The sequence below is a fragment of the Pseudorasbora parva genome, chromosome 1 (assembly GCF_024679245.1).
Source record: "Pseudorasbora parva isolate DD20220531a chromosome 1, ASM2467924v1, whole genome shotgun sequence".
Classification (NCBI taxonomy): Eukaryota; Metazoa; Chordata; class Actinopteri; order Cypriniformes; family Gobionidae; genus Pseudorasbora; species Pseudorasbora parva.
In genome coordinates this window covers 36,602,682-36,627,981 of record NC_090172.1, presented here as the reverse complement: position 1 = coordinate 36,627,981, position 25,300 = coordinate 36,602,682, and the positions used below count along the sequence as shown (strand labels likewise).

General features: G+C 38.9%; 2 protein-coding genes across 4 annotated transcripts in view; one reads left to right on the top strand and one right to left on the bottom strand.

The window, feature by feature from the left end:
• Window positions 1-25,300, top strand: part of cep89 (centrosomal protein 89) — a 137,092-nt gene that overhangs the window by 91,418 nt on the left and 20,374 nt on the right. For all 3 annotated transcript variants that reach the window (XM_067439805.1, XM_067439813.1, XM_067439818.1), the window contains one exon: window positions 25,027-25,196. In XM_067439805.1, the coding sequence (XP_067295906.1) occupies window positions 25,027-25,196 (170 nt within the window). The remainder of the gene's footprint in view (window positions 1-25,026; window positions 25,197-25,300) is intronic.
• zgc:165481 (uncharacterized protein LOC100073327 homolog) lies at window positions 1,138-25,031 on the bottom strand. The gene is made up of 2 exons (XM_067439840.1): window positions 24,875-25,031; window positions 1,138-2,365 (listed from the first exon to the last, which is right to left on the bottom strand). The coding sequence occupies exon 2, from the start codon at window positions 2,349-2,351 to the stop codon at window positions 1,578-1,580; it is 774 nt and encodes a 257-aa protein (XP_067295941.1). The 5' UTR covers window positions 2,352-2,365; window positions 24,875-25,031; the 3' UTR covers window positions 1,138-1,577.

The following is a 25,300-nucleotide window of genomic DNA, read 5'->3' as shown; positions in this document are numbered from 1 at the left end:
AAATAGAGGGATGTGAAAGAGGAGAGAATATTGTGTATAAATTATTCACAGGTTATTAAAATTTATGCAGCACATTTGCCTGAAAGGAAGAAAGAAAAAAAGATGTTGAATATTTGATTGTGTGTATAAATACAGTCCTAAATGGAATTTTGTGATGATGAGGACTGTTTTTAGATTACACGCTTAGCCATCCTTCTCTGATTGTTAAATTATGTTTCGAGAATGTGTTGTGTGGTGATTAGAAAGTGGTTTGATCCAGTTGCTCAGAAATACTCGTGAAATACAATTCTCATGGCGGAGTTCAGGTTACCAAACATAGTTCATAGTTTCTTATTGTTTTCAATGTAGCACATTGATGCTTTCTGAAATTATTAAAGGATAGTCTCTAAAATTATTAATTGGCCAGAGGAGAGCTTGGAAACAGTTACAGTTTTGATTCAATACAAACCTATGGTGGTGTATACTGTTGTAGAATTGACCAAGTAAGCTATGTCTGGCAGAATTCAAACTCTGTCTCTAGTTCAAGTTCTGAATGATGAATGGCTCCCATTGGAACTCAAGGTTAAAAACGCTGTAAAAATATTCTGCAGGGAGAAGAAACACTGGGCTTGAGTGAAGGGTTATAGAGCCGCTGTAGTTGTTAGAGTCAATGTTACCTTTAAAGATATAGATTTTTGAAGAGTTAAGGCTCAAAGGTTATGTATAAGACCTTCCACTAGCTAGTGCAATAGCAAACCCCCACTTTTCTTGCACTCCAGCACATGTGGTGTTAAATGGACAGTTTGTGCTCTTCTATTGAATTCTAGGAGTGTTTTCATGTCAGCTTGGCCAGGAAGTGTGGAACAACATTTCAATTTGTGTCACAATCTCAAAGGGACATTTTCACATTCTGATGTCGTTGAGAGTGGGAGAGGGAAAACTAAATTGTAAGATTGGTTATGATAGTCCTAGCGGCATCAGGTCCTATAGAGTCTTTTTAAACAGATGGACAGAACAACAACTTTTTATTAATTTAAAGACCACCCCTCATACCTCAGTGGTTACCCACCCATTCACTTGGTAATACTTACAGAAGAAGTCTTTAAACAGACAGACTATTCCAGTCTTATTAACCTGTAACAGTGCTGCTCATGGAGCCTTTTCATTGATAATCAGGTCACACAGTTTATTTCACAGCAATGAGACTCAACCACAATAAAACTTTATTCTTGATGGCCCATCCACTCTGCCTGGCTGTACACATAAAGTCCATCTACTCCACTTTGCTAAACTCTCACTCATGCATCATCATCTGATATGCATGGAGAACTTTCTTAGGTCAGCTTTTTTACTTCAGAATGAGCTTGAAGGGTGTGTGCAGAAGCTATGTTAAGCTAATAGTGTTTCCTCCAGACTGACCTTCCTCTTTGATGCTTGACTTATCCTCTTATCACAGCTGCTTGTACACATCCTTTTAAAGCAAGAAGGTACACATAGCATTTGCAGAGAGAAGACTCAGATAGATAGAGCTTATTTTTATCTCCTCTCGGTGTGGTGAGATAATGTGGCCTGATTACCAGTGGCCTGTTTCGTACCAGTCACCCCCTGTTGGAGCAGTCGCACATGCCATGGCACAGACACTGGCAGAAGCCATAGACTAGACAGACTGTCAGACTGGATGGCACCAGGCTCACGCACACAATCCCAAGAGTCACTCTCTGGATCACCAGCAAGTAGATGCCAAGTGGCAGCGAACCGAAGTAGAAAAAGCCCAGCAGCCACACCAAGACTCGTGGCACGTGATTGCAGAACTTGGATAGTGCGTCTTGGTCCACTGCACCGCTGTTGGATGCTACAGAGACTGAGTCCAGACTGTGGTCGCCGTAATAATCAGAGCTGCCATTTTGGCTGGGCGAGCGCTGCTGATCTCGTTGCACCTCCATGATGGTGATGACCAGGCAGTTGGAGGAGTCGTGGGACGGGCTGTCATTAGAGGACAGGCTCTTTGGCGTCAGCACTACCTCCTTACTGTGGTCCGAGCTCCAGGACTTGTCGCGCACGGCCAGACGGGACATAATGTTCGAGTCGTCTGGCAGCCCGGCCACATCATACTCACTAACCTGCGTCTCGTGGCGGCAGAAAGGGCAGCTAATAGAGCTTGAACCGTCCCCAATGTCCAGTATCTTATTGAGGCATCTGGCGCACACACGGTGCAGGCAGTCCAGAATCTTAGGCTTGCGGCTGTGTGCATTATAGCGCTGATAGCAGATTTTGCACTCCAACTCATCGTTGGTGGTGCCATTGAGGCTGGTGTTTGTATTAACACTGGCATTAGCGGAGCCCTCCTCTGGTCCAGCCTGAGCACAGCTCATCGTGGCCTCATGCTCTGGGAAACAAGAACAGGATGTTAGCACAGATTACGACAACATTCATTAATATAGCGATATACAGCATAAAGTCATTTTTATTTTAAGTTGCAAGGTAAAAATGTATCTTGACTACAGATGCCACTAAATCTAATTTCAACACATTTATGTATAATCCCGACTTTTCATTTAAACATTATAGTGATCTGTGAATTTTAATAACTATTTGTTGATTTGTGGACCCATTCATTAATTTAGATTTGTACAATAGCATTATTAATAGTCTTTATCTTTTGAAGTGATAAATTGAAATTAGACCCCTAGGATAAGATGCCTACTAAAGAAATTGGGCAGAAGGTTCCCAATGGCATGTTATACTAATCTAATGATCTAATCTAGTAATTATCACAAACAAACTAAAAATTATACTATTCATTATTACTACTAACATGTCAAAATGCACAGATTTTTTGTTTTGTTTGTATTTATAATTGTATATTAATGGCACATTTAAAGATATATAAGTATATTTATATATAATAAACAACAAAATCATATTATAGAAATATGGAATATTTTAGTATGGAAATTTTGTAAATTTCCCATACTAAAATATTGGATAATGCATTATCTGTCACGCAAGGTTTCTGTTTTACTCTTTTTTCATGTGTTAGTTCTTGTCTCAGCCGTTGTTTTCGACTAAAAAGCTGAAGACTTTCTATGTGTTTTAACTGTTTATTTACACAACAACACCGTTTTTGTGACCTCAAAACTTAAACTTTTGAAATGCAATCATTAATGCATTATCATTGACGTTTGACAGTTTTTTTGCAGATGTGTTTGATGTATAAATTAATTAACGATCTTGCGCCACCACCTCTTAAACAATGTGTGACTTTCTGTGAAGAAAATTCTAGGGACACCAGAGCAACTGTTCAGTTAAATTTAAGAAAACGACCTTTGTACAATCAGCTTTCTCATTCAGAAGAGCAGAAAGATAGAATTCATTCGTGCCTGTTCATATTAGAGAGTGTACATCATTTAGTATTTTTAAAACTGAACTTAAATTATGGTTAAAGAAAAATCAATCGTGATCAATATTTGTGATATAATGTTATTATTTTCTTTTTTTCTGGATTATAATGGAATGTTGTAATTTTATGTAACATCATCCTGCCCAGGGACCACATACAGATGTAAATTAGCTATTTAGCTTACCGTGGCACAACATTTGTGTTGTGTATGGTCCCTATTAAATACATTTCATAAACTATCATCTCTGTGTAAACTACAAAAACTCTCTCTGAAAACGGTGACATCATATACGTAGGCTATTATTATTAGGCTATTAATTACGTGTTTGGTCTATAGGCGTTTTTTGCAAATGTAAGGATACAGATATTAACAGTGAGAAATAAGGGTTATAAAAATTGCACAAATCAACACAATACAACATTATGTCTTTATAAAAAATGAAAGGTTCCTTACAACAGATTCAAGGATGATGTTTTTGAAGCATTTTTTGTTCAAAGGTTTTGACATTTTCTTAGAGGAGGTAAAAATGAATTTTATATCAGAGGAGAACATTCTAAAATTAGGATTACAGTGAATGTTTCTGGCTTTGTGAAAATGAAATTTACCTTGAAATAAAGTAATAATACATTATTATCAAGATAAACATCCTTTGAATGAAAATCAAACAGATTATTTATAGATTATGTAATTTGTGTCTATAGGTTCATCTCGAGTGCACTGTACTAAAACTGTACTAGCCATTTTCGCGGGTCTATGTGAAGATTGGTCTTTCTAAGTTCTCGTCATTTTAAGGTTATGGTACTTTTGCGTGTTTCCTGGTCTCCTGTGTGTTTTTGAGTTTAATAAGGTCTGCTGCTTATAGATCTTCAACTTGCCAACCAACCATGGCATTGTCATTGTAATGTATACTGCTCAGAGATGTGACTAGGAGATCCAAACGCAAGCTTTATTGAGTGTAATCCATAGTCGTAATCCATAAACAGTATCATGCATAAGGTCAAAACCACAGAGTAATCAATCCAGATAATAACAAAAGGTCCAAGGCAAAGTCAAATAGGGTAATCCAGGGAGACCGGCAGAAGAATAAGACCATGGCAAGGAAACCAGGGATAGTGTCCCATAATGCAGTGCAACAATGAATATACAAGATTTGGAACTGAGATGGGATAGAGGAGCCAAGCTGACAGGACTGAAGGCCATCTCAGCATAGCAGAAAAACACCATAGCAGAGCGGACGAGTCTGAGGATCTCCTAGGCATAGCTTAGGACCACCAAAGTAGAGCAGGTGGGACTGGGAACCACCAAGGCTTGGCAGATGGAACTAGAATAAAAAGCACAGAGAGGTTAGGGTTGGGCCCGGGGCCATGACAAGACATGCAGAAAGTTCAGTAATGGCCTCTGTGGCTATAACAGGGCAGGCAAGACATCCAAGAATACTGTCCAATGCAAGGTGAGTAGAGTCTTTCATAGTGGCCTTCTCAAACAAGACTCTGGGACTTATGACAGCCTCGCTGGCAGAGACAAGACAGGCGAGAAGTTCATGGGTGACCTCAGTGGTCGAATCTAGGCAGACAGGAAACTATGGGACGACTTCCGTGGTCATATCTAGGCAGACAATAAGCTTAGAGCAGACAGGACACTCGAGGAAGACAGACAGTGAAAGACTGTGGTCCTGACAGAATAGGCAGGAACTTCACTGATGGACAGAGGAACAGTTCATCTGTGGTTTTCTTGAGCATGGCAGGCAGGACATACAAAGGCTTCAGAAACAAAAATCGCTACCTTAGACAACTAGAGCCGATGCGGCCATTTCGGGAACACTGGCGAAACATGGGTGAATAGAATGGTCTTTGCCATTACAGTTGAAGACTCTGACATAGTGGCCTTGTCATGACAAGGCTTTGGCATGGCGGTCATTTCATGACATGGCTCTGGTACAACGAGTACTGCTCGGAGACTAGCCCTGCGTCACAATCAGCTCCCTAGTTCACTAGTCAGGGCACTGATCAGGACATAAGTCAATGGGCTGACTCCCTGATCAGTGCCCTGACAACTAAACTAGGAAGCTGATTGAGATGCACCCTAGGAGATTTATTTAGTTTAATATATAGTCGTAATCCATATAACATGCATAAGGTCAAAACCATTGGATAATCAATCCAGATAATATCCAAGAGGTCCAAGGCACAGGCAAGCAGGGTAGTCCAGGAAGACAGCCAGAAGAACAAAACCATAACAAGGAAACCAGAGATAGTGTTCCAAAATACAGTGCAACACAAACACACCCCAAGACTTTGCAAAGACTGACAGAATGCAGGGCTTATATAGTCAAACATAAATTAGATAATCAAACACCTGTTTAAAAAAAGAAGAAATAAAAACTAAAATAAATTTCTTTTAGAAATAAAAAAAATATTGAGTCCAGGCAATGAATATGGGAAAAAGCAATTCATGATACTCGTGATAAAGGAGGCAGGACTAGTGCCCTCTGGTGGCTTGCTTCGCCACTCCAGCTGACAGGCGTGACAGTCGTCTTGTACATGTTAAACTCATCTCTAAATGTTACAGTTCAACAATGAATGCACACTGTTCTTAAAGGAATTTAATAGCAGTTTACTAGATGTTTAATATTGTTAATTCATGTTAGATCTTGATTGTTTTAGTTGTTAATTACATAATTTATTACAGAAATATTTATATCACCATTCATATCTAGCTGAAACGAGCTGTCATTAAAAATGAATGACATTGACAACAGCAAACGAATCTGTGGGTTTAGTTACTGTTGGTGATTTCATACAGGAAGAGGTTTCCACAGTGTTATTCAATCAAGCATTGTAGTGCATTGTTAGTGTCACTGTAATATACTAACACCCATGCTATTAAGTCTTCATAGGAAGTATCCTACTGTGCCACATGGATGTTTTCTATGTCTCATTTAGTTTCCAACTCTCCAAAGGCCTAATTAGGCTGCTTTGTTAATCGCTGTTTGTGAAATTAATTACGGAAAGAAATGTGGGATCGACATAGTGAGTTCGCTTCATTGTCTTGGGGAGCCAACTGTTTTTCCCTAATGTCACCCAGCCATTGTTATACTAAAGAAAGGGATGCCGATTGCTAGATTAATAAAATAGTGGCCCTTTGGGCAAAGAGCATGTTCCTCCAAAATACAAACCTCTCTATTATTAATGATAACAATGCCCATGCATAATTGTATTTCTGAAAGGAATTTGTTTTGCTTTGCTGGATAGAAGAATATAGCCAGCAGAGGCTGTCAGTAGAAGCAGGCTTGTAGGCTGTTTAGGGGTTCAAACTGTATTAGCAGAGCCTTTTCAAATGAGCAGTTTACAGAGTAGTTTTTTCCAGTGCCTGTTTTGTTATTTGTTATTATAGTATCATCAGTTTTTCTGCATGTCAGTGTGATTTGAAATAAAAATATTCAGATAAACTGAACTATAATGAATATTTGCTAGAAATGAGTTTGAATGAGAAGGGCATATTGATGTAGTAATTGTAATATACTGCAGTATTTGTGAATCCCATATGTGTTAGGGTATGAAAGCTTTTCTTTTTCCTCTCTGTTCTTCTCTCACTGCTTCCCTTTCTTGACATGTGGTGTTTTAACATGCTTTTCAGACGACAGCTGTGTTCTAGTCTGAAAGGTCGTCTTATTTTACATTTCAAATCTAATATAAGAAGCTCATTTGTAGCTCAAATGGACAAAAGCAATTTTGTCATTGTAATTGTATCTCACAAAAAGCATTGGAATTAGGTCCTCCTAATGAATGTCATGGAATATAAATTATAAATGTAACGGGCCATTATATGTCACTCAGGAAAGCAAAATGTTGATGTGTACTTGGGGCAGCAATCTTCCTGGAAAAATCTGTTAGTAGAAGGACAAGCTGGCGGAAGTTTCTACAGTGTTTTTCTGTTCTAAAACAAAATTGTGGGTTCCTACAGAATATTTCTGAGCTGTTTTTTAGGTTGAATAATTTGACTATTTCCTGTTATCCTAAACTAACTGTGCAATCTTGTTAGTTAACAGAAACATCCAGACTGGTCCAGAGATTTCACAAATAAATGAAATGTTTTTTTGGCCTAATGGATATAATAGCTTGTCTCCACACAGTGAAGCAGACGCAGGCTAATGCACTGCGGTTTTGTCAGCACACATGGGGACTGTTTGATGCTTTTATTTAGGTCTGGGCATTGAGACACGTTTCACATCTCAATTCGATTTCAGTTCACAAGTTTGCGATTCTATTAAATTCTGATTCAGCTTGATACTGATTAATGTGGAAATATATCCGGTATTATACATTTTTCCTACTAACAAAGCTATTTTATAACAAAAGAGGACAGTCTTGAAAGGAACTCTCTATATTTACAAGACTCAATGCAAAGGTAATCCAATTAGACTTTTGAAGATGAAATTAGTAGCTAGTAATTAATTCAATAATAGCCTACTTATTTTTTTGTAATAATAAGATACTTTTTAAATATGAAACGAAAACCTCCAGTTGGTTAGCTACTGTATTAATGAATTGAATTCAACTGATTTGTTCAAAGTGCTAATTTATTTAACTTGGCAAATGACTGTATTTATGAATGGGTATCTTAAATTAATAATTTACTCATCTGATTTGTTCTCTTTGAGGAATAAAACAGTGTTGCTCGGAGGCGCAGCAGTTGTGCTGTTTGGTCTGTTTTCTTTGATAGAGCAAAAACAGAATGCGTCTATGGGAGTTACTCAGTAACTTATTGTTTTATGTTGTCACAGTGCAGATGTTCGAAAAGACAGCACTGGCGCTTGTGTGATTACTCATATATCATAGATTTATGTTATAAATATAAAGAAAAGGAACTTATAAAGTAGAACTTTTTAAAAAAAAACAAATTTCGTTGACATTTCTGCCCCTCTACCTTTGGGTGTAGGCTATGCGAGTGAGTCTTTCTACAAAATTATTTTAAATCGTTTAAATGCTTTGAAAAAAGAGACCTAAATCAGGCTTTCTAGTTTCTAAATAACAAGCAGATTGTTTGATGGCAAGCAAAGCAACCGAAAACCATGTTCTCTCTCAAAATCTGGAGCTGAATAATGAAATAGTTATTTGGCATGGGTCTATGGTGGGCCAAGCTTCTCCCCCCATGGAGCCGACCCTGCATTTTGCAACTATTGTCGGGGCTGAACGCAACCCTGGAGTCGTTTCAGGGGAAATTACATCAACAAATTGAATAATGCTGCACATTTCAAGGCACTTCAGTGGGCCTTTATTGATATAATTATGTTTCTTCTTCAATTTGTCTTTTGAAGCATAGTCTAAATATTTATATATACGGTAACTGTGGCTGTCATATCTTTTTTTCATGATATATATTAAAGATGGTACGACAGGCTAAGAAATATGAATATATAATTTAATGTATATATTATATACTTATATATTTAGCAAATAGTTCTTCTCTAGTTTACCACTGTACACACATCAATGGAAAACAGCACTAAAAAATTAATTGTTGGATTTGAGTATCAATATAGACTTATCAAAATCGATATTAAAAGGGGAGGATGTTTTATATGTTTGTGGAAACAGTGACACAAAAACTTTTGGGGATTTTGATGAATAGAACAAATCAAGAAAAACGAATTCATTTGAAAAAGAAGTCTTAATGTGACAATCTAGAAGTCTTTACTGTCAGGGTAGTGAATAAGAGATCACCATAAAAATCTTTATTTACCCTCATGTTATTACAGTGCCTGTTGGTACTATTGTCCATAGAATCAAAGCCAATGGGGTTAAGTATTGTTTTATCCTTTGTGTACCACATACTTTAGAAAGTCATACAGGTATGGAATAACACGAGGGTGAGTAAATGATGACAACATTTTAGTTTTTAATTAAACTATCCCTTTAAGATAAAATCATACTCCAGGAGATGTGCAGTGTGTGATCAGCTAAGTGAATTAAAGCTCCTTATTGGATGAATGTCAGCAAGTCAGTTACGTCACATACAGCAACACATGCAGTTCATTAAATCGCTTTTAAATGCAATCACTTAGACTTCTTAAATTTAGTCGCTTCATTCATCTTACTCTCCAGAGACCTGAGAAACCAAAGTCAATTCAATTATTTAGACCATCTTGGATATGTAAGATACAAGGGTTGAGCATGAGGGGGGAAAGTGGGACTGTGAGTGCTTATCTGTTTTAATGATAATGATAAGACGGAGCTATTTAAAGTTGTGTTCATTCATTTATAGATGATGATTTTGAATGCCTTGTGAATACTGAGCTACAAAGGGAAGCTCACTGGATGCTGGGATCTTATTTTAGGCACATGCAGATTTGTTCATATTTCACTACTCAAGGTTGTGGTTTTATTCTGATTTCTAAAACTGTATGCTCTAAGTTCTCATACTGTGATAAAATTGTTTGAGATAAATTAACAATTTTTTTTATTATTCTATAGGGGTGTGACGGTACATAGAATAGAATCCACTTAGTGACATTTAGTCCACCCTGAGGTAGTTGGTACAGTACAGCTGCCTTAAGAGTATTGTAGTGTTGCACGATATACCAGACCAGTACTAGAAAAGTATTGCGATACCCTGCTATTACAAACGGTACGATGTGGAATTTTATTAGTACCGGTACTTTAAGGAGGACAGTGCTAATATCAGCTGTATTTCTTAATTTGCGTCTATATGTGACAGAAGGTGTCATGATGTGTTTACAGAGCTTAGCTTTCACCATTCACTAAACATTGGAATGAGAAGAGTTAAATATATACGTGCAGCACATGACAAAGAAAGCAACAGAAATATGTGCGCATGAGAAAATAGTGGATGTGCTCGCGCTGTAGGACTCTGAACTGAATATGATGTCTATTGTTTCAGACAACATGCGATCGTGATAGAGTACAGTTCTTTCGCATAGAGAAACAAGAAAAAAAAGGAAAAAAAACTATACAAAATATAAAATATTTTGAAATATTTAAAATAAAAAAAACAATATAAAATAATAGTTTTCTATTTGAATATATTTTAAAAGGTAATTTATTCCTGTGACGCAAAGCTGAATTTTGAGCATTATTACTCCAGTCTTCAGTGTCACATTTCCTTCAGAAATCATTCTAAAATGATGATTTACTGTTAAAGAAACATTTATGATTATACAATGTTGAAACAGTTGTGTAAAACATTTTTTTTAGGATTCTTTGATGAATAGAAATTTCAAAAGAACAGCATTTATCTAAAATATATTTATTTCAATAATAGAAACATTATGCTTTTGTAAAATAAAGAAGACAACCTGGACACTTTCTGCCGTCCCGGGTTCCTTACCATGAAGTTAGTGAAGCATGTCCCAAAAATCTAAACTCAGCACATAGGCTATTGTGTGCAATCTGAACTTCTTTTAGGTTGGTGCATAGATCGTCTCTTCTTCTTCTGCTCTTTTTCCTGTTGTGGGTTGCCTTGGATTGGAGTGTGGCTCGCCTGTGACTAATGCCTATCTATATAAATAACATATAAATAACTGTCTGTTGCATTTCAGTCACTTGTAGGAAAGGGGTACAAATCAAGACCTCAGTGACAGACAATACTAAGCAGCCCATAATGCTCTTATTCACTAGTTATTCATACAACTCTGTATTGGTCTATGAAATATAACTGAGATTAGAAAAAATGTATGGCGTGTGTTTAAATATTTTTTTTTAGCTGTAGGTGTCTACCTACAGCTAAAGACACTATAGGTGTCTGTTTGTTTATTGTAAAACCACCCCAAACATAAACCATGGGGATGTTCACACAAAGCACATTCAAATGCACTACTGTTTTTCTATATACCACTATTACACTAGTCTGACGTGCAAAACCATTTTGGTTGCTACTGCTAAGGTTTAGTCGCATACAATAGTCCATAAACCAAATCATGTCCTCACAATCCACAAGTAAACAAACACAAATGTTGACAAGCCACTAAATACAGTACATATCACAGAGACGGACGTCCTGCTGTTGTTGCTTCTCCTGTTCAATTTATTTTAGCCTCCGGATCTGATTCTGGATCATATATGTATTAGTTGAATCTGAATCTGCTGTAGCTGCGCGCTCGTCATTCTTTAGCTCCGCCCACACGTTTTTTTTCGGAATGACTCGGTACGGTATCTTTCTTTTATAAATATAATAAAACTAAAGACTTTTCGGAGATATGAAGGATGCAGTACTACTCTATAGGTACTCAAGATTGACAGGAGACTGACTGACACTCAGTGTTTCACTCAGTTTCAGTCACCCACCCCCCCTTAATATATGAATCATGGATTCATATATACATACACTGTCTTCTGCTGTATCTTTAACTGGAGCACAGCAGTGGAAAAATTGTTTCCTGCTTGCTCCATCCACTTTTTGCTACTTATTGTCAACTTAATGAAAATTTGACTGGATTGAACAAGTTCTGCACCGTTAGAGAATCTGAAATGTTAAAAGTATTGCAGTAACGTTTGCCTCTGTGGAGAGATAGTAATGTAATGAAAGGATGGAGACGATGATAGAGTAAACTGAGCTTTTCAGAAGACAGTGAAAGTGTTTTTTGTTGGGCCCTTTTCGAAAGCAGATTGCAGGTCTGTGCTGCTAATCTATTCTGCCAGCTAAAATAATTGGATCCTCTCAGTATGACAGGCAATTTGATTTGGACTATGTCATTATTTCTGTACTCTGAGAACAAAGAAAGAAATATATTTGCCACCACTGTGAGAGAATCTTCATATACACACAGGTGAACATTTGTTCCTGCTCATCAGCTTCTGTCAATAGGTTAAACGTTTATTTGTATACTTGAGGATGGATTCTCGCCTAAACGAGCTGCCAGGAATTCAAGTCCTAATCAGTTACAGCTACATGTGATAATGCCCTCCTGTGTAGTACATTGTCTGCCTGTGAACAACTTGACCTGCTTTCAAACACGTAATTTTACTGATAACTGCTTCTCAAATCGTTTGAGTCGCAAAAAATACCTGCTCTTGAAAGATGGGTCGGGTTTAATAACAAGTTATTCCAATATTTCATTATTGGATTCGTGCTCAGACTGATATGGTAAAATCAACACCATCATTACTATTTTTACAGTGTGTACAATCGCTGAGCTTTAGGAAGCCTCCGGAGCAGAAGTTTCCGACATGCGTTGTAAGCGGTCGACCAATTACAACACGCAATCTGACCAATCAGAGCAGAGTAAGCGCATGGACAAGTCAGGTGTTTAAAATCATTGAAAAATGTGGTGATGTGCAATGTATATTATGAGAAAAGGAACCTTTTTTGACCTTTGAGGCATGTACACCTGTTATAGGAGACCTCCGAAACAAAATTAGGAAGCTTTAAAATGGCATAATAGGGGCAAAATATATAGTTATGGCCAGTATTTTGGCTTGTATGTGTACCACCGAATAGGCACAATATATTTTAAATATTTATTTGGTAACAGTACTAAAACCATTAATAAACTGAAGACATGCAAGGAATCAGAACCTGTTACATGTATGGTCTGTGTTTCTTGTGTTTTGGCCCCTGTACTTCCTGGTTTCAGTTGTCACATGTTCATTTGTTCTCAGTTTCGTGCCACTTGTCTGTTCCCTTGGTTACCGTCATCAGTTTAGTTTCAGCTGTGTTTAGTTAGTTATCACCTGTGTCACCTGTCCCCCTCTTTTAGTCTGTCATCAGTGTGTGTATTTAAGTTCCTCTTGTTCACTTTGTCTTTGTCCGGTCTTGAGTTAAGTTACACGTTGTATTAGTAGTGTTTGGTGGGCTGTTTAAAGTTTATGATAATAAAGCCTGTCTGTTTGGAAGTCCTGGATCTCCTCATCTTTGCTGTACCACACACCCGTAAAAGAACCAGAGACATTTAATGTTTTTACGTTTCCCATCTATACTCACAAAATACAAAGGCAAAATAGAATGGATTCTTTCCTGAATGTTTTCTTGCCCTTTCCTAAATTACATCCCTGCAGTTTTCAGTTGCATTAACTGTACGTGTTCTCTTACTTTGTTTAGCATCCTATTAACCTGTTTATTTGTATCAATATGTCAGAGAGAAGATGCATCTGGGGTTGAGGTGCTTTTGTTAAGGCATACTGTATGAAAGAAGTTTAGAATCTTTTGGGCCTGAGGGTTTTAGTATAATAATGATTACTCCCTAAAACCTTTAGATTGGAGTGGTATGAGACTGGAGGACTGAACTCAATCAGATTATTCATTCGGTTTTATCTTTCTGTAATCTCCCATCAGTACTATACATCTCATACATACTAGATCTCCATGATCTAATAGACAACCTTAGTGACAGTGCTGTATGTGTCAAACAGGGCAGGCAGAGTGAAAATGCCATAAATCACGTGTCCGGTCTTTTTGTATGTAACGAGTCCCTATGGGAGGTATCTGGTGTGTGTGTGTGTGTGTGTGTGTGTGTGTGTGTGTGTGTGTGTGTGTGTGTGTGTGTGTGTGTGTGTGTGGTTTGTAGCAACCCTAACTCACAAGTCCCTAAGCGGGACCCTTGGCTTCAAAGATGCTTTTGTAACCAGGATTTGAGGAAAAAAAGGCTTTCTAGGTTCAGTGTCTAAGTTGAAGCTATGTGGGAAATGGGGAATAGCTTGAGGGAACAAGATTTTTATTTAATTTGATCATTTTGGGATGTTCTACTGAAAATGAGGGTTATTTGTAGTTCACAGTTGAGCTGAAGGAATGCACACCTGAAAGAATCCAATAACTGCATAGAACACTGACATACACATGCACAAATGTCCCTAGCTTTTAATGATCAAGGGATGAAATTAAAATTTTTTGCGTTAGACCTGATGGTGCAAATCAACAAGCCACCTTATATGCTTAAAAAAAAAAACTTAGACTGAGCATATGCTCCAAAGCCTATTTTTCAGTTTTAAAGGTGCCCTAGAATGAAAAATTGAATTAACCTTGCCATGGGGAAATAATAAGAGTTCAGTACATGGACATCACATACTGTGAGTCTCAAACATCATTGCCGCCTACTTTTTTATGTAAATCTCATGAATCCATAACGCAACTGAAAAAAAAAATGCTTCTCAACATAAAGCCAAAAGTGACGCAAGCATTGGGGATCATTCATATTCACACCCCCAACATTTGCATCTGTCCAAACATGTGCATTGTCAGGCGGAAATGGGAGCGAATTATCAAAACAAGCTGTTTGCATGGACACACTTCATGTTCCAGGCTGTTCAGGAGGCTTTTCTACCCTTCCCACAGATAAAAAATGTCAACAGTCATGGTTGATGTTTATAATCCGATACCACAGCAGTTTAATTTAAGATTGTTCGCTTGTTCGGCCCATTTCAAGCAAGCTTTGCTCAGCATCTTAAACTGAAGAAAGTGGCAATTACAACTGTATACCTGCAAGCAGTAAGTAGCGATTTATCCACTTATTGGCTGTTTAAACAATTTCTGATTAAATTGAAAGTTTCTTAGAGAGACAACATTGTCTAGATAACGCAAGATGCTTACAGTAACAATAGGAAACACCAAGTACCAAACTAAATAGTGTGTCTAATGACAAAGGGTAATATTATTTTGTATTACAAAACACAACCGTAGATACTTTGCTTAGATCTTTTACTCAATCCTTCTAGCAAACATCACCTTTTTTCACCATATAAGTTAAAACAATAGTCATTTCACAAGGCTATTCATTTTGTAAAAATATGTTATATATTTATATTTTTGAGAACTGAAGTATGGTGTTTTCTATGATGCTTTTGCCTATTTGTGTTTTAGATTAGGCTACATCACAGTCACTGCGTAACGTTGGCCTACATTGTGACTAACGTTATATAAACATGCAATATCGTTGACGAAAAAGACAAGTCTAAAATGTAGGCTGAATGACACACTTTAAGCAGAACATCTCAAATGGAGATAAAATGCAGCTTACTTGTTTATTGGTGTTTTTAGATCATCTGTGCGCGCGCGTGAGAGAGAGCTCGCATCCATATGGTTGCCAGATTGGACATGTTTAGGTAAAACACCAGATGTATACATGTTTTTTTCCACACTGTTTGGGGGATTTAATTACTGAAATCTGGCAACAGCACGAAAGCGGGCTCTTTCTCGCGCGCAGATGATCTGGATACACCAGTTAACAAGTAAGCCGCATTTTATCAATCTCCATTTGAGATGTTTTGCTTAAAGTGTCATTTAGTCGGTCTGTGTTGTGTCAGGACGGTCAGGACTCACGAGCCGCTTCACTGAACTGTGTTGAGCTGTGAGCTGCTAAAATAAGCCAATCAGAGCAGAGCTCAACGTTAAAATTCATGACCCTTTCAAATAAGGCAAAAACAGAGCATTACATCCTAGGGACAATTTATAGGGTTGTAAATGGACCTGTAAAACGTTACAATGGACAATTGTACTGGACAAAACTGGACAATTTTTGCCTTTAAATATGTAGATATCAGAGAAAAATTTAACATATTGTTTCAAATCATTCTAGGGCACCTTTAACAGCTGACATTTTACTTTGAAAGCCTTGACACATTTTTATTCAGAAATTTATTCATGCTTATTTTACAATTCTACAATATTATCGCATTAAAAAAGGCACAAATATTGCATCCGAAATTGCATTATTTCCGAGCACACACTTAAAATAAAAAATAAAAATATATGTACTTTATTAGTATTAATGGTTCAGTGAAGACCTTAAACACCTGTAAGGTAACGTTCTGTTAAACAAAAGGTTCTTCATGGTGAAAAAGGTCTTCATATTATTAAAATAAACTTCACACAAATAAAAAATAAATAACAGAAAGGTTCTTTGGGATACCCAAAATGGTTATTTTATTCCATGGCTATGAAAATCTCTTTTTGGAACCTCTTATTTTTATTATTATATTATTTATTATTATATTTATTATTGCATTTGAATAAAAATGTACTTCCCAGCCATTAAAAAGTATGTTGTACTATACTTTAATATCAGTGGTTTTGCATGATTGTTATGCCGCTACCCAATTATTTTTAGAAATTTTGCCTAATTTCTAAAACATACACACACATTTGTATGATAATACTATTAAATATTAGCAGTCCCAGGGTTTTTGATAATACAATAAAGTTAGTAAATGGGTATGACACCAAAGTCATTTAAAAATATACAAAATAATGAGAAAAGTGTTTTTGAGGTTATGGAAACAATAGTTCCCTTTCGTTCAGTCACTCCGACGTAACGTCAGTGACTGACGAATGGGGCGGTTCGCCTAGAAGCCAATCATCTTTGAGATCTTAGAAAACGCCCAATGGCAGTCCCAATGCCATGGGCATGCGAGATTTGCACGCGTAACTCCGCCTACCCACATGGGTATACAAGGAAGTAGCTGGCATGATCGCATTATGTTTCTGCTTCGGAGCCAAGAGCATCTCTTCACTCCTGCAAGCCTGAATTCTGAAGTCCTCTCTTCAGTCTTTGAGACGAGCGGTTCTCCAGGGTGTTGGTGCAACGGCACGTTCCAGCGATCTCACATTGCCTGCCTGCTGATCTGTGCAGTAATCTGCAACAGCTGTGTGTGTTTTTCCTGGGCGCTTCGGCACTCTGCAGATCTTTCCTCTCACAAAAAGAGCTTGCGTGTGGCGCGTGTTTTTCAAGACGGTTTGCCTGCGCACTTCCGGGTGCGGTAGATGTTTGTTGCTGTCTTTGGGACGCATTCACTGCTCGACGTGTTTGGGCTTCAGCACGTCCGGACAGTGTTTGTGGAGGTGCTGTGTTCCCTCTGCGGGAACATGATCATCGCGATGTTGTGGTCGAGACTCAATGATCTCTGTAAAGAGAGAGAGCCCCCTCTGCCACACCCCAATCTACCATCTCCGAGAGAGGTGGTATTTTGGCTGGTGGCCAGGGTGACCTGAGGGCGGTGCTGTGGTATTAAGAACATCGCTTCCAGCGAGTGCTGGCCTGAAGCGGCGGGACTGTCTGCTGATGCCCTGTTCGTTTCGTTCACACTCCGGATAGCGGCGAGAGGCCGATTGCCGCATCTCAAGGTGGGCTAGAGTCCTTTGGGGATGACAATTCAGCTATGCTCCGCCTCCGGGTGTGTTAGCACTGTAGAATCTGACCTAGAGTTGACAGCCATGTTATCTCGGGCAGCCGCAAGCCTCGGGCTGGTGTGGAACTCCGCCCTGTCAATAGTGCTCGCGGTTGGTTTTTGGAGGTGGCACTCGACAGCTGCGGGCCCCTCCCCCAATGCCATTTCCGAGTGGAGTGTGCCCTGACCCCAAGGGGGCATGGGCGCCCCTGCTGCTGGTATGCCAAAACAATGGTGTCCACTATCCAGTGGGACAACCTTTGCTTTGAGAGAGCCTTCCTTTTCAGCTTCCCACCATAACAGACAAAGAGCTGCTCTGAGGGACTGAAACACTGTGTCCTGTCTACGCAAGCGCAGAGGTCGTGTACTGGACAGAGCAGTGCCAAAGCTGGATCTGCCTCCTCCAAGGGCAAGGGCAGTGCTTGCAGGTTCACCACCTGGTCTCTGAACGGAGTGGTGGGAACCTTTGGCACATATCCAGGCCGGGGTCTCAGGATCACGTGAGAGTCACCCGGCCCGAATTCCAGGCATGCTTCGTCAACCGAAAATACCTGCAGGTCCCCTACCCTCTTGATGGAGGCCAGTGCGGTCAGGAGCGCTGTCTTCATCGACAAGAAACTAACATCTACTGACCGCAACGGCTCAAATGGGGCCCTCTGCAGTGCACTTAAAACTACTGAGAGGTCCCAAGAGGGTACGAGAGGAGCACGAGGAGGATGTTTACCGTCCAAGAGGTCATGGTAGACGGCGATAGCAGCCACATAAACCTTCAGGGTGGAAGGAGACAGCCTTCGATCCAACCCCTCTTGGAGCTGCCTTCCCGGAATGCTGTGCGTAAGCGTTGAAGTCGCTTGATGTCACCCACAGGAATGAAGTGGAGCGCGGTGCCACAGAAGTGTTGCTCAGACGAGTGGCTCTGCACCTGAGAGCACACTAGCAGTGTTTACGGGCGTGCATTTCCTCTCTCGCTCTGGTCACGCGCGCGCACCCTACCGGGACAAGAGCCCATACGGCCCATACAAGGACCTTCCGCTCTGTCGACGTCAAGCGGACCCATACTCTAAAAAAACTCTCCGAAACTTGTGAGAAACCGGAAGGAGTATTTTTGACACAGAAATACTCCATCAAACGCCCAACATTAGTTTTTGAAACTTTGTCTATGTTTAGGATGGGAATCCAAGTCTTTAACAGTCTAAAAATCTCAGTATGCATGAAACAGCATTTCACCCCCCCTTTAAGAATAAACATGAATTCATATCCTAAGGTATGTTGAGGATGCATTACATCTTACTGAAAAATATGTCGTGTAATTGCTCAGTCAGTGTTTAAACAGTAGAAAGACGTCAATAAAAGAGCTGTTAAACAATGTCATGTATCATTACATCAGAAGTCATTCAGTGTCCAGCTGGTTAGTTCACTAGAGAAATGAACTCTTACTAAATATATGCACTATATTAGGCTATATATTCATTATATTCTACTGAACCTGTTAGTGATGTCTTGATTATTTAATTTATGTTTAAATAAATTTGTCGTGAAAATGACTTAAAAATAAAAATGAGTGTATAAATGATTATTTTTCAACACTGAATTGGAGAAAAAATATATTTTAATAATTAGATTTAGAAGTTAATGCAAAAACTGCCTTATGTGAAGTATTGGAACACCCTGCTATTTTGCAAGTTCTCCCACTTGGAAATCATGGAGGGGTCTGAAATTGTCATCTTATGTGCATGTCCACTGTGGGAGACATAATCTAAAAGTAAAAAAAAAAATCCAGAAATCCCAATATATGATTTTTTTAACTATTTATTTGTATAATACAGCTACAAATAAGTATTTGAACACCTGTCGATCAGCTAGAAATCTGACCCTCAAAGACCTGTTAGTCTGCCTTTAAAATGTCCACCTCCACTCCATTTATTATCCAAAATTAGATGCACCTGTTTGAGGTCGTTAGCTACATAAAGACGGTACAATTAGTAAGAATCCAACTTCTAACATGGCCAATGCCAAAGAGCTGTCCAAAGACACTAGAGACAAAATTGTACACCTCCACAAGGCTAGAAAGGGCTACAGGGAAATTGCCAAAGCAGCTTGGTGAAAAAAGGTCCACTGTTGCAGCAATCATTAGAAAATGGAAGAAGCTAAACATGTCTGTCAATCTCCCTTTGGACTGGGGCTCCATGCAAAATCTCACCTCGTGGGGTCTCAATGGTCCTAAGAAAGTTGAGAAATCAGCCCAGAACTACACGGGAGGAGCTGGTCAATGACCTGAAAAGAGCTGGAACCACCGTTTCCAAGGTTACTGTTAGTAATGCACTGAGACGTCATTGTTTGAAATCATGCATGGCACGGAAGGTTCCCCTGCTTAAACCAGCAGCACATGTCCAGGCCCATCTTAAGTTTGCCAATGATCATTTGGATGATCCAGAGGAGACATGGGAGAAACTCATGTGGTCAGATGAGACCAAAATATAACATTTTGGTCATAATTCCACTAAACGTGTTTGGAGGAAGAAGAATGATAAGTACCGTCCTAAGAACACCATCCCTACTGTGAAGCATGGGGGTGGTAAAATCATGGTTTGGGGGAGTTTTTCTGCACATGGGACAGGGCGACTGCACTGTATTAAGAAGTGTATGACCAAGGCCATATATTGCGAGATTTTGGGGAACAACCTCCTTCCCTCAGTTAGAGCATTGAAGATAGGTCGAGGCTGGGTCTTCCAACATGACAATGACCCAAAGAACACAGCCAGGATAACCAATGAGTGGCTCTGTAAGAAGCATATCAAGGTTTGGCGTGGCCCAGCCAGGTCTCCAGACCTAAACCCAATAGAGAATCTTTAGAGGGAGCTCAAACTCTGTGTGTTTCAGCAAAAGGCCAGAAACCTGACTGATCTAGAGAACATCTGTGTGGAGGAGTGGGCCAAAATCCCTCCTGCAGTGTTTACAAACCTGGTGAAAAACTACAGGAAACGTTTGACCTCTGTAATTGCAAACAAATGCTACTGTACCAAATATTAACCTTGATTTTCTCAGGTGTTCAAATACTTATTTGCAGCTGTATCATAAAAATAAATAGTTAAAAAAAATCATACATTGTGATTTCTGGATTTCTTTTTAGATTATGTGTCTCACAGTGGACATGCGATGACAATTTCAGACCCCTCCATGATTTCTAAGTGGGAGAAACTTGCAAAATAGCAGGGCGTTCAAATACTTTTTTCCCTCACTGTATCTGTTCTCAAACCAAGCTCATGCTCCACTTGTCACCGTGATAGTAAAAAAAAAATCAGAAACTCTTCTAAATTAGCATACCAAAACATAAACACTACTTAATCTCCCACCTAAAGGGATAGTTCACCCAAAAATGAAAATAACCCTATAATTGAATCACCCTTAAGCCATTCTAATTGTATATGATTTGCTTCTTTCAGATGAATACAATAGGAGTTTTATAAAAATAAAAAAAGTCCCAGCTCTTCCAAACTTTATAATGGCAGTGAAAGGGAGTCGAGATTTTGATCATAAAAGTACTCCTCACGGCTCAAGGGGGTTAATAATAAAGGTCTTTTAACGCACCTTGTCATGGCATCGCCTGTCAATTACGTCATATCTGCTTTACCCTCGATTTTTTATGATTGTCTTACTGTTGTAGAAACCATGGAAACACCACTTTGATATATTATGTTTTATTAGATAGGTGAGCAACTGTTTGGATACCTTTATCCACAGAAAACGAATAATTGTTTTATAGCTGAACACAATTTAGTCTTATTGTTTTCTTGATTTACCGCGAGTAACATGTTTTACCATTCTTCAGAATGGCTTACATAGCATAATCAGAGACCGCTTTATCATCATAAAATATATTTTGAAATTAATTGCATATCATTTAGCAACACAAGTCATCCAGCTTTTATTGATGTGAGATTCTAATATTGATCTAGATTACTGCAAAGTCCAACAAGTGTCTCACACCATTTACAGAGTGAATGCACAGAGTACCATTATAACATAACTTTAAACACACTCAAATATGTTAAGTATGATTGTAAAACATTGTTGCGTTACACCCACATATGCAATAAAACGAGCGGAAGCAGCTGGCTGCATCATAAGCATAATAAAAGTTCCTCTGGACTTGAGACTGGTGTGTATCACTCATTAGCATTTACTCCCCCGGCCTCATTTCACTCCCACGACTTTTGGCCCGCCCTGTTTCATACAACAGTAACGTTAATAACATTTTAATACATTAGCTCGTCTGTAAACATGATTTCTGGCCGAGTCACGTTGACTTTCCATCGGCTGTGAAGTTGAAGACAACAGCTCTCATGATTCCACACTCATTCATGGCGTCATCAAGTTATACCCTTTGTTTTAAATAAGCAACCTCTAGGAGAAAAAGCTACATATTTTGCCTTTCAATTAATTTATTTAAATATTAACCATTAGAACAAACACTATCTCAATACAATACATATTATTATTTTTATTATTATTAATATTATCACTAGTAATTAATGACACGAAAGATCGATAATGATTGAGATTTACCTAGTGTTTACCCTCATTCTGACCACTGTCTGAAAGAATCTGGCCATTGTCCTTAAGATTTGCAAACCAGTAAGTGCATTTCTCCAAACAATTCATACAAACAGCACCACACAATGGATTACCTGCAAAAGTTTGTTTCAAAAGTGAGTGATAGGTTCATTATTGTCATCAAAATTAAATAAGTCAAAATGCTTCATCATTAAAGGGTTACTTCAGCGATCAGCATATGGCTTTGTATCAGTAGAAACCCTGGAGTATATTCAAATGATTGTGCTTTACCCCCTCATATCCCCCTGAGACAAGAGATTTATGCATTTTATTTCAGGAAAAATTCCTCCTATGATGCAAATTGACGATATTTGCAAATTTGTGATATTTGTATCATAGGAGGAATGTTTGGCCAAAGGCTAAACACTACAGCCAGCAGAGGGAGCCATTTCTGCATGTTTTGAACGCATGGGGGATGGAGATCACACTCAGAGCTCAGCTCAGCTACAGGCACTCATTTAAACGGAGCTATGGGGAGCAATGTAAGTCTTTTAACTTCTCAAATTAGTTTATATGAAAGTTAAGCTTGCAAAGGCATGAACTGAAACGTGCCAGACTGAACTCGCGTTGTGAATGTATGCCGCGAGTGTAGTCGCGATTACCTCAGCTCTCATCACGAGAGCTCATCAGCTCATTTATTTCACTCCTACAGTTAGTGCTCAGTGCTGATACTCGCGCGGTGACTCACTCTTTATATTGAACGGACACGTTCAGTTTTTAATTGTAGTGTCTTCTCCAACTCAGTCACAGTAATCCAGTAGGTGACTTTGGGAGTGGCCTCACAGGGCAGCAAAGCATTCTGGGAATTGTAGTCTTTCATCCCCATGAGACAAAAATACATTTTCTGTCTTTTCTCAGTCTAGAAGGCACCAATTTCAAAAATAATTTCACATTTCTACTACATTGATGACCCAGTATAAATACAGAGTATTTAAATACATATCTTCCCAGCGCTGAAGTACCCCTTTAACCACTATTTAAGAATGTACCAAAGCATTCGTATTCTGTTCAAAACAATGAAAAACTGCTTGATGACTAGATGATGTGGAGTTTGACCAAGTCGTTCTAAGAATTTCAGTTGTGATCTGAGAAAAACTAATAGGGCCTATTCATTTTAACATGAACTTAACATTTTAACAACACTAGTTTTGGTATATCATTAGGATGCCTTATCAGCGTATCAGTATAGGAGACCATATGATGCTTTCCAAAAAGAAAAACTGAAGAACATAAGTGAAATGTCCAAACGGCAAATGGACGATGCTACTAGGAGCTCCAGCTGATAGATTTACAATGATGGTGAGAATTACTAAAGCAAGCAAGCATGCCTGAAGAGCAGTATGGCCAGAAGTTTGCTATCACAAGCTCAAATTGAATATATCACTATCATGTCACAAAGTGAAATCATATTAGCACCATCTTTATAATGGTGCAAATCACTCATTGCAGTCCAACACAGTCACTGAAATCGCTTCATGTTGGCACGCTTGTTTGCAATATTAGTTCTGGTACTCCTTATTGTTTTGTGGTTTGTCTGGTGGCTGCTCAGATGGTCTTTAACACGATCAAGACAAGCCTAATATCTCTAGAAGAAAAAGGGGCGAGAGAACCAGAGAGACTCAGAAATGCTGTAATTGAATGCTCACACACACATGCACTGAAAGAGCTGTTGACTGAGACTTGTTTGTGTGGAGTGTTATTGATCCATATGTGAGGGAAAGGTTGGACCCTATATGTTCTAAAACCCCACAGTGGGTTACAGTCAAACCTCTCCCTTTCTTCCACACACACAATCCCATTTTCTCCACACATGCTCATTCTCTGCTCGAAACAGATATGATAACACAGGGGGTCCATTTAAAGCATTATCATTGCTAATCAGCTCTCTAAATGCATGCATATGTGTTTTCACGTTTACATGCATGTGGACATTTTCTTCCTGGATGTTGTTAGGTGTTAATTTGTGCATTCCTCCCTCTGGGTTTTGATCTCTGAAGGAAATAACAATGGTGCCAGAAATCAGTTACCAAGGAGCACAACTCTCAGCATCAACTTATCTGTTGCTCTGCTTCTTTCCCTTTTATTGACCTTCTATTCATTTTGTCTATCTCTTTTGGGTTTTTTTTGCACTTAATTTTTCTCAGAGATCCTACTCATATCCTCCCCAGTGTCATGTATTTACCATGAGGCATTTATGGACTGAGCATATCTGACTACTCACGTTTACTCATGCGGTTGTAGTTGTCTCATTGCCCTTTGCTATGTGAAGATGAGTTATATCAACAGGCTGCCTCTCCCTGGAAACCCCAAGTGCTGCACAAATGTGCATGTTTGTTTATCTAAATAGCTCACATCTGTTTTAGCAGCAGACATGCCAACATCTGTTCCTCTCCATAATGCATCTGCCCTGAGTCTGCAGTTCAACGTTTCACTGCAATATCCCAACACATCAGATCTCTCTCTCTCATTCATCACCATTAACTCCATTTCCTTCAACCTGTTTTTTTTTTTTTTTTTTTATTGTGTGTGTATGCTGGTTCATTTTTCATCCACAAGGTAACCAGCTGAAGGCAAAATATTCCCTCATAAATGTTTACTACCTCGAGCATTAAACTGTAAATTCAGACCTTCTCCATTGCCCCAAAACCCTCCCTTTTCTTCATCTTTCCTCTATTTACAGGTAATAACAGTTTGTCACTTTTCCTGTATCTAATCCAAACAGATAAACATGTCTCTGTACACATATTAGCGCTTTTCTAGTCTTACCGTGCTGTGTAGTCTCTGTCTCTGGCTCCTCCAGGGTTGTTTCAGTTATTTTGTTTCCCCTTGATTTTTTTTATTAGTTTTAAGTGGTACTCCACCGTTCCTCAATGCTCTCCAGCACTACTGTTTTCATATCTTTCTCCCGTCCACTCTAGGTGTACAAGCAGAAGGCATCAGCAAGTGTATATGCGCTGGGTCGGCGTCTGCACGAACAGGAGGAAGACTTTGCGGGGAAAGCAGCGAGTTATCACCGAGAGATCCAGCACCTGCAGAGCCAACTAAGAGACAGACAGGAACAACTGCACGGAGCTCTGCAGCAGAAGAGGTGATCCTCTCACACATGCACACACTCTTTCTCTCTCTCTCTCCCCCTCTTGCTGTCTGTGAATAGAGGGATGCAGCAGAAAGAGGTGAGAGCAGTAGTGGAGC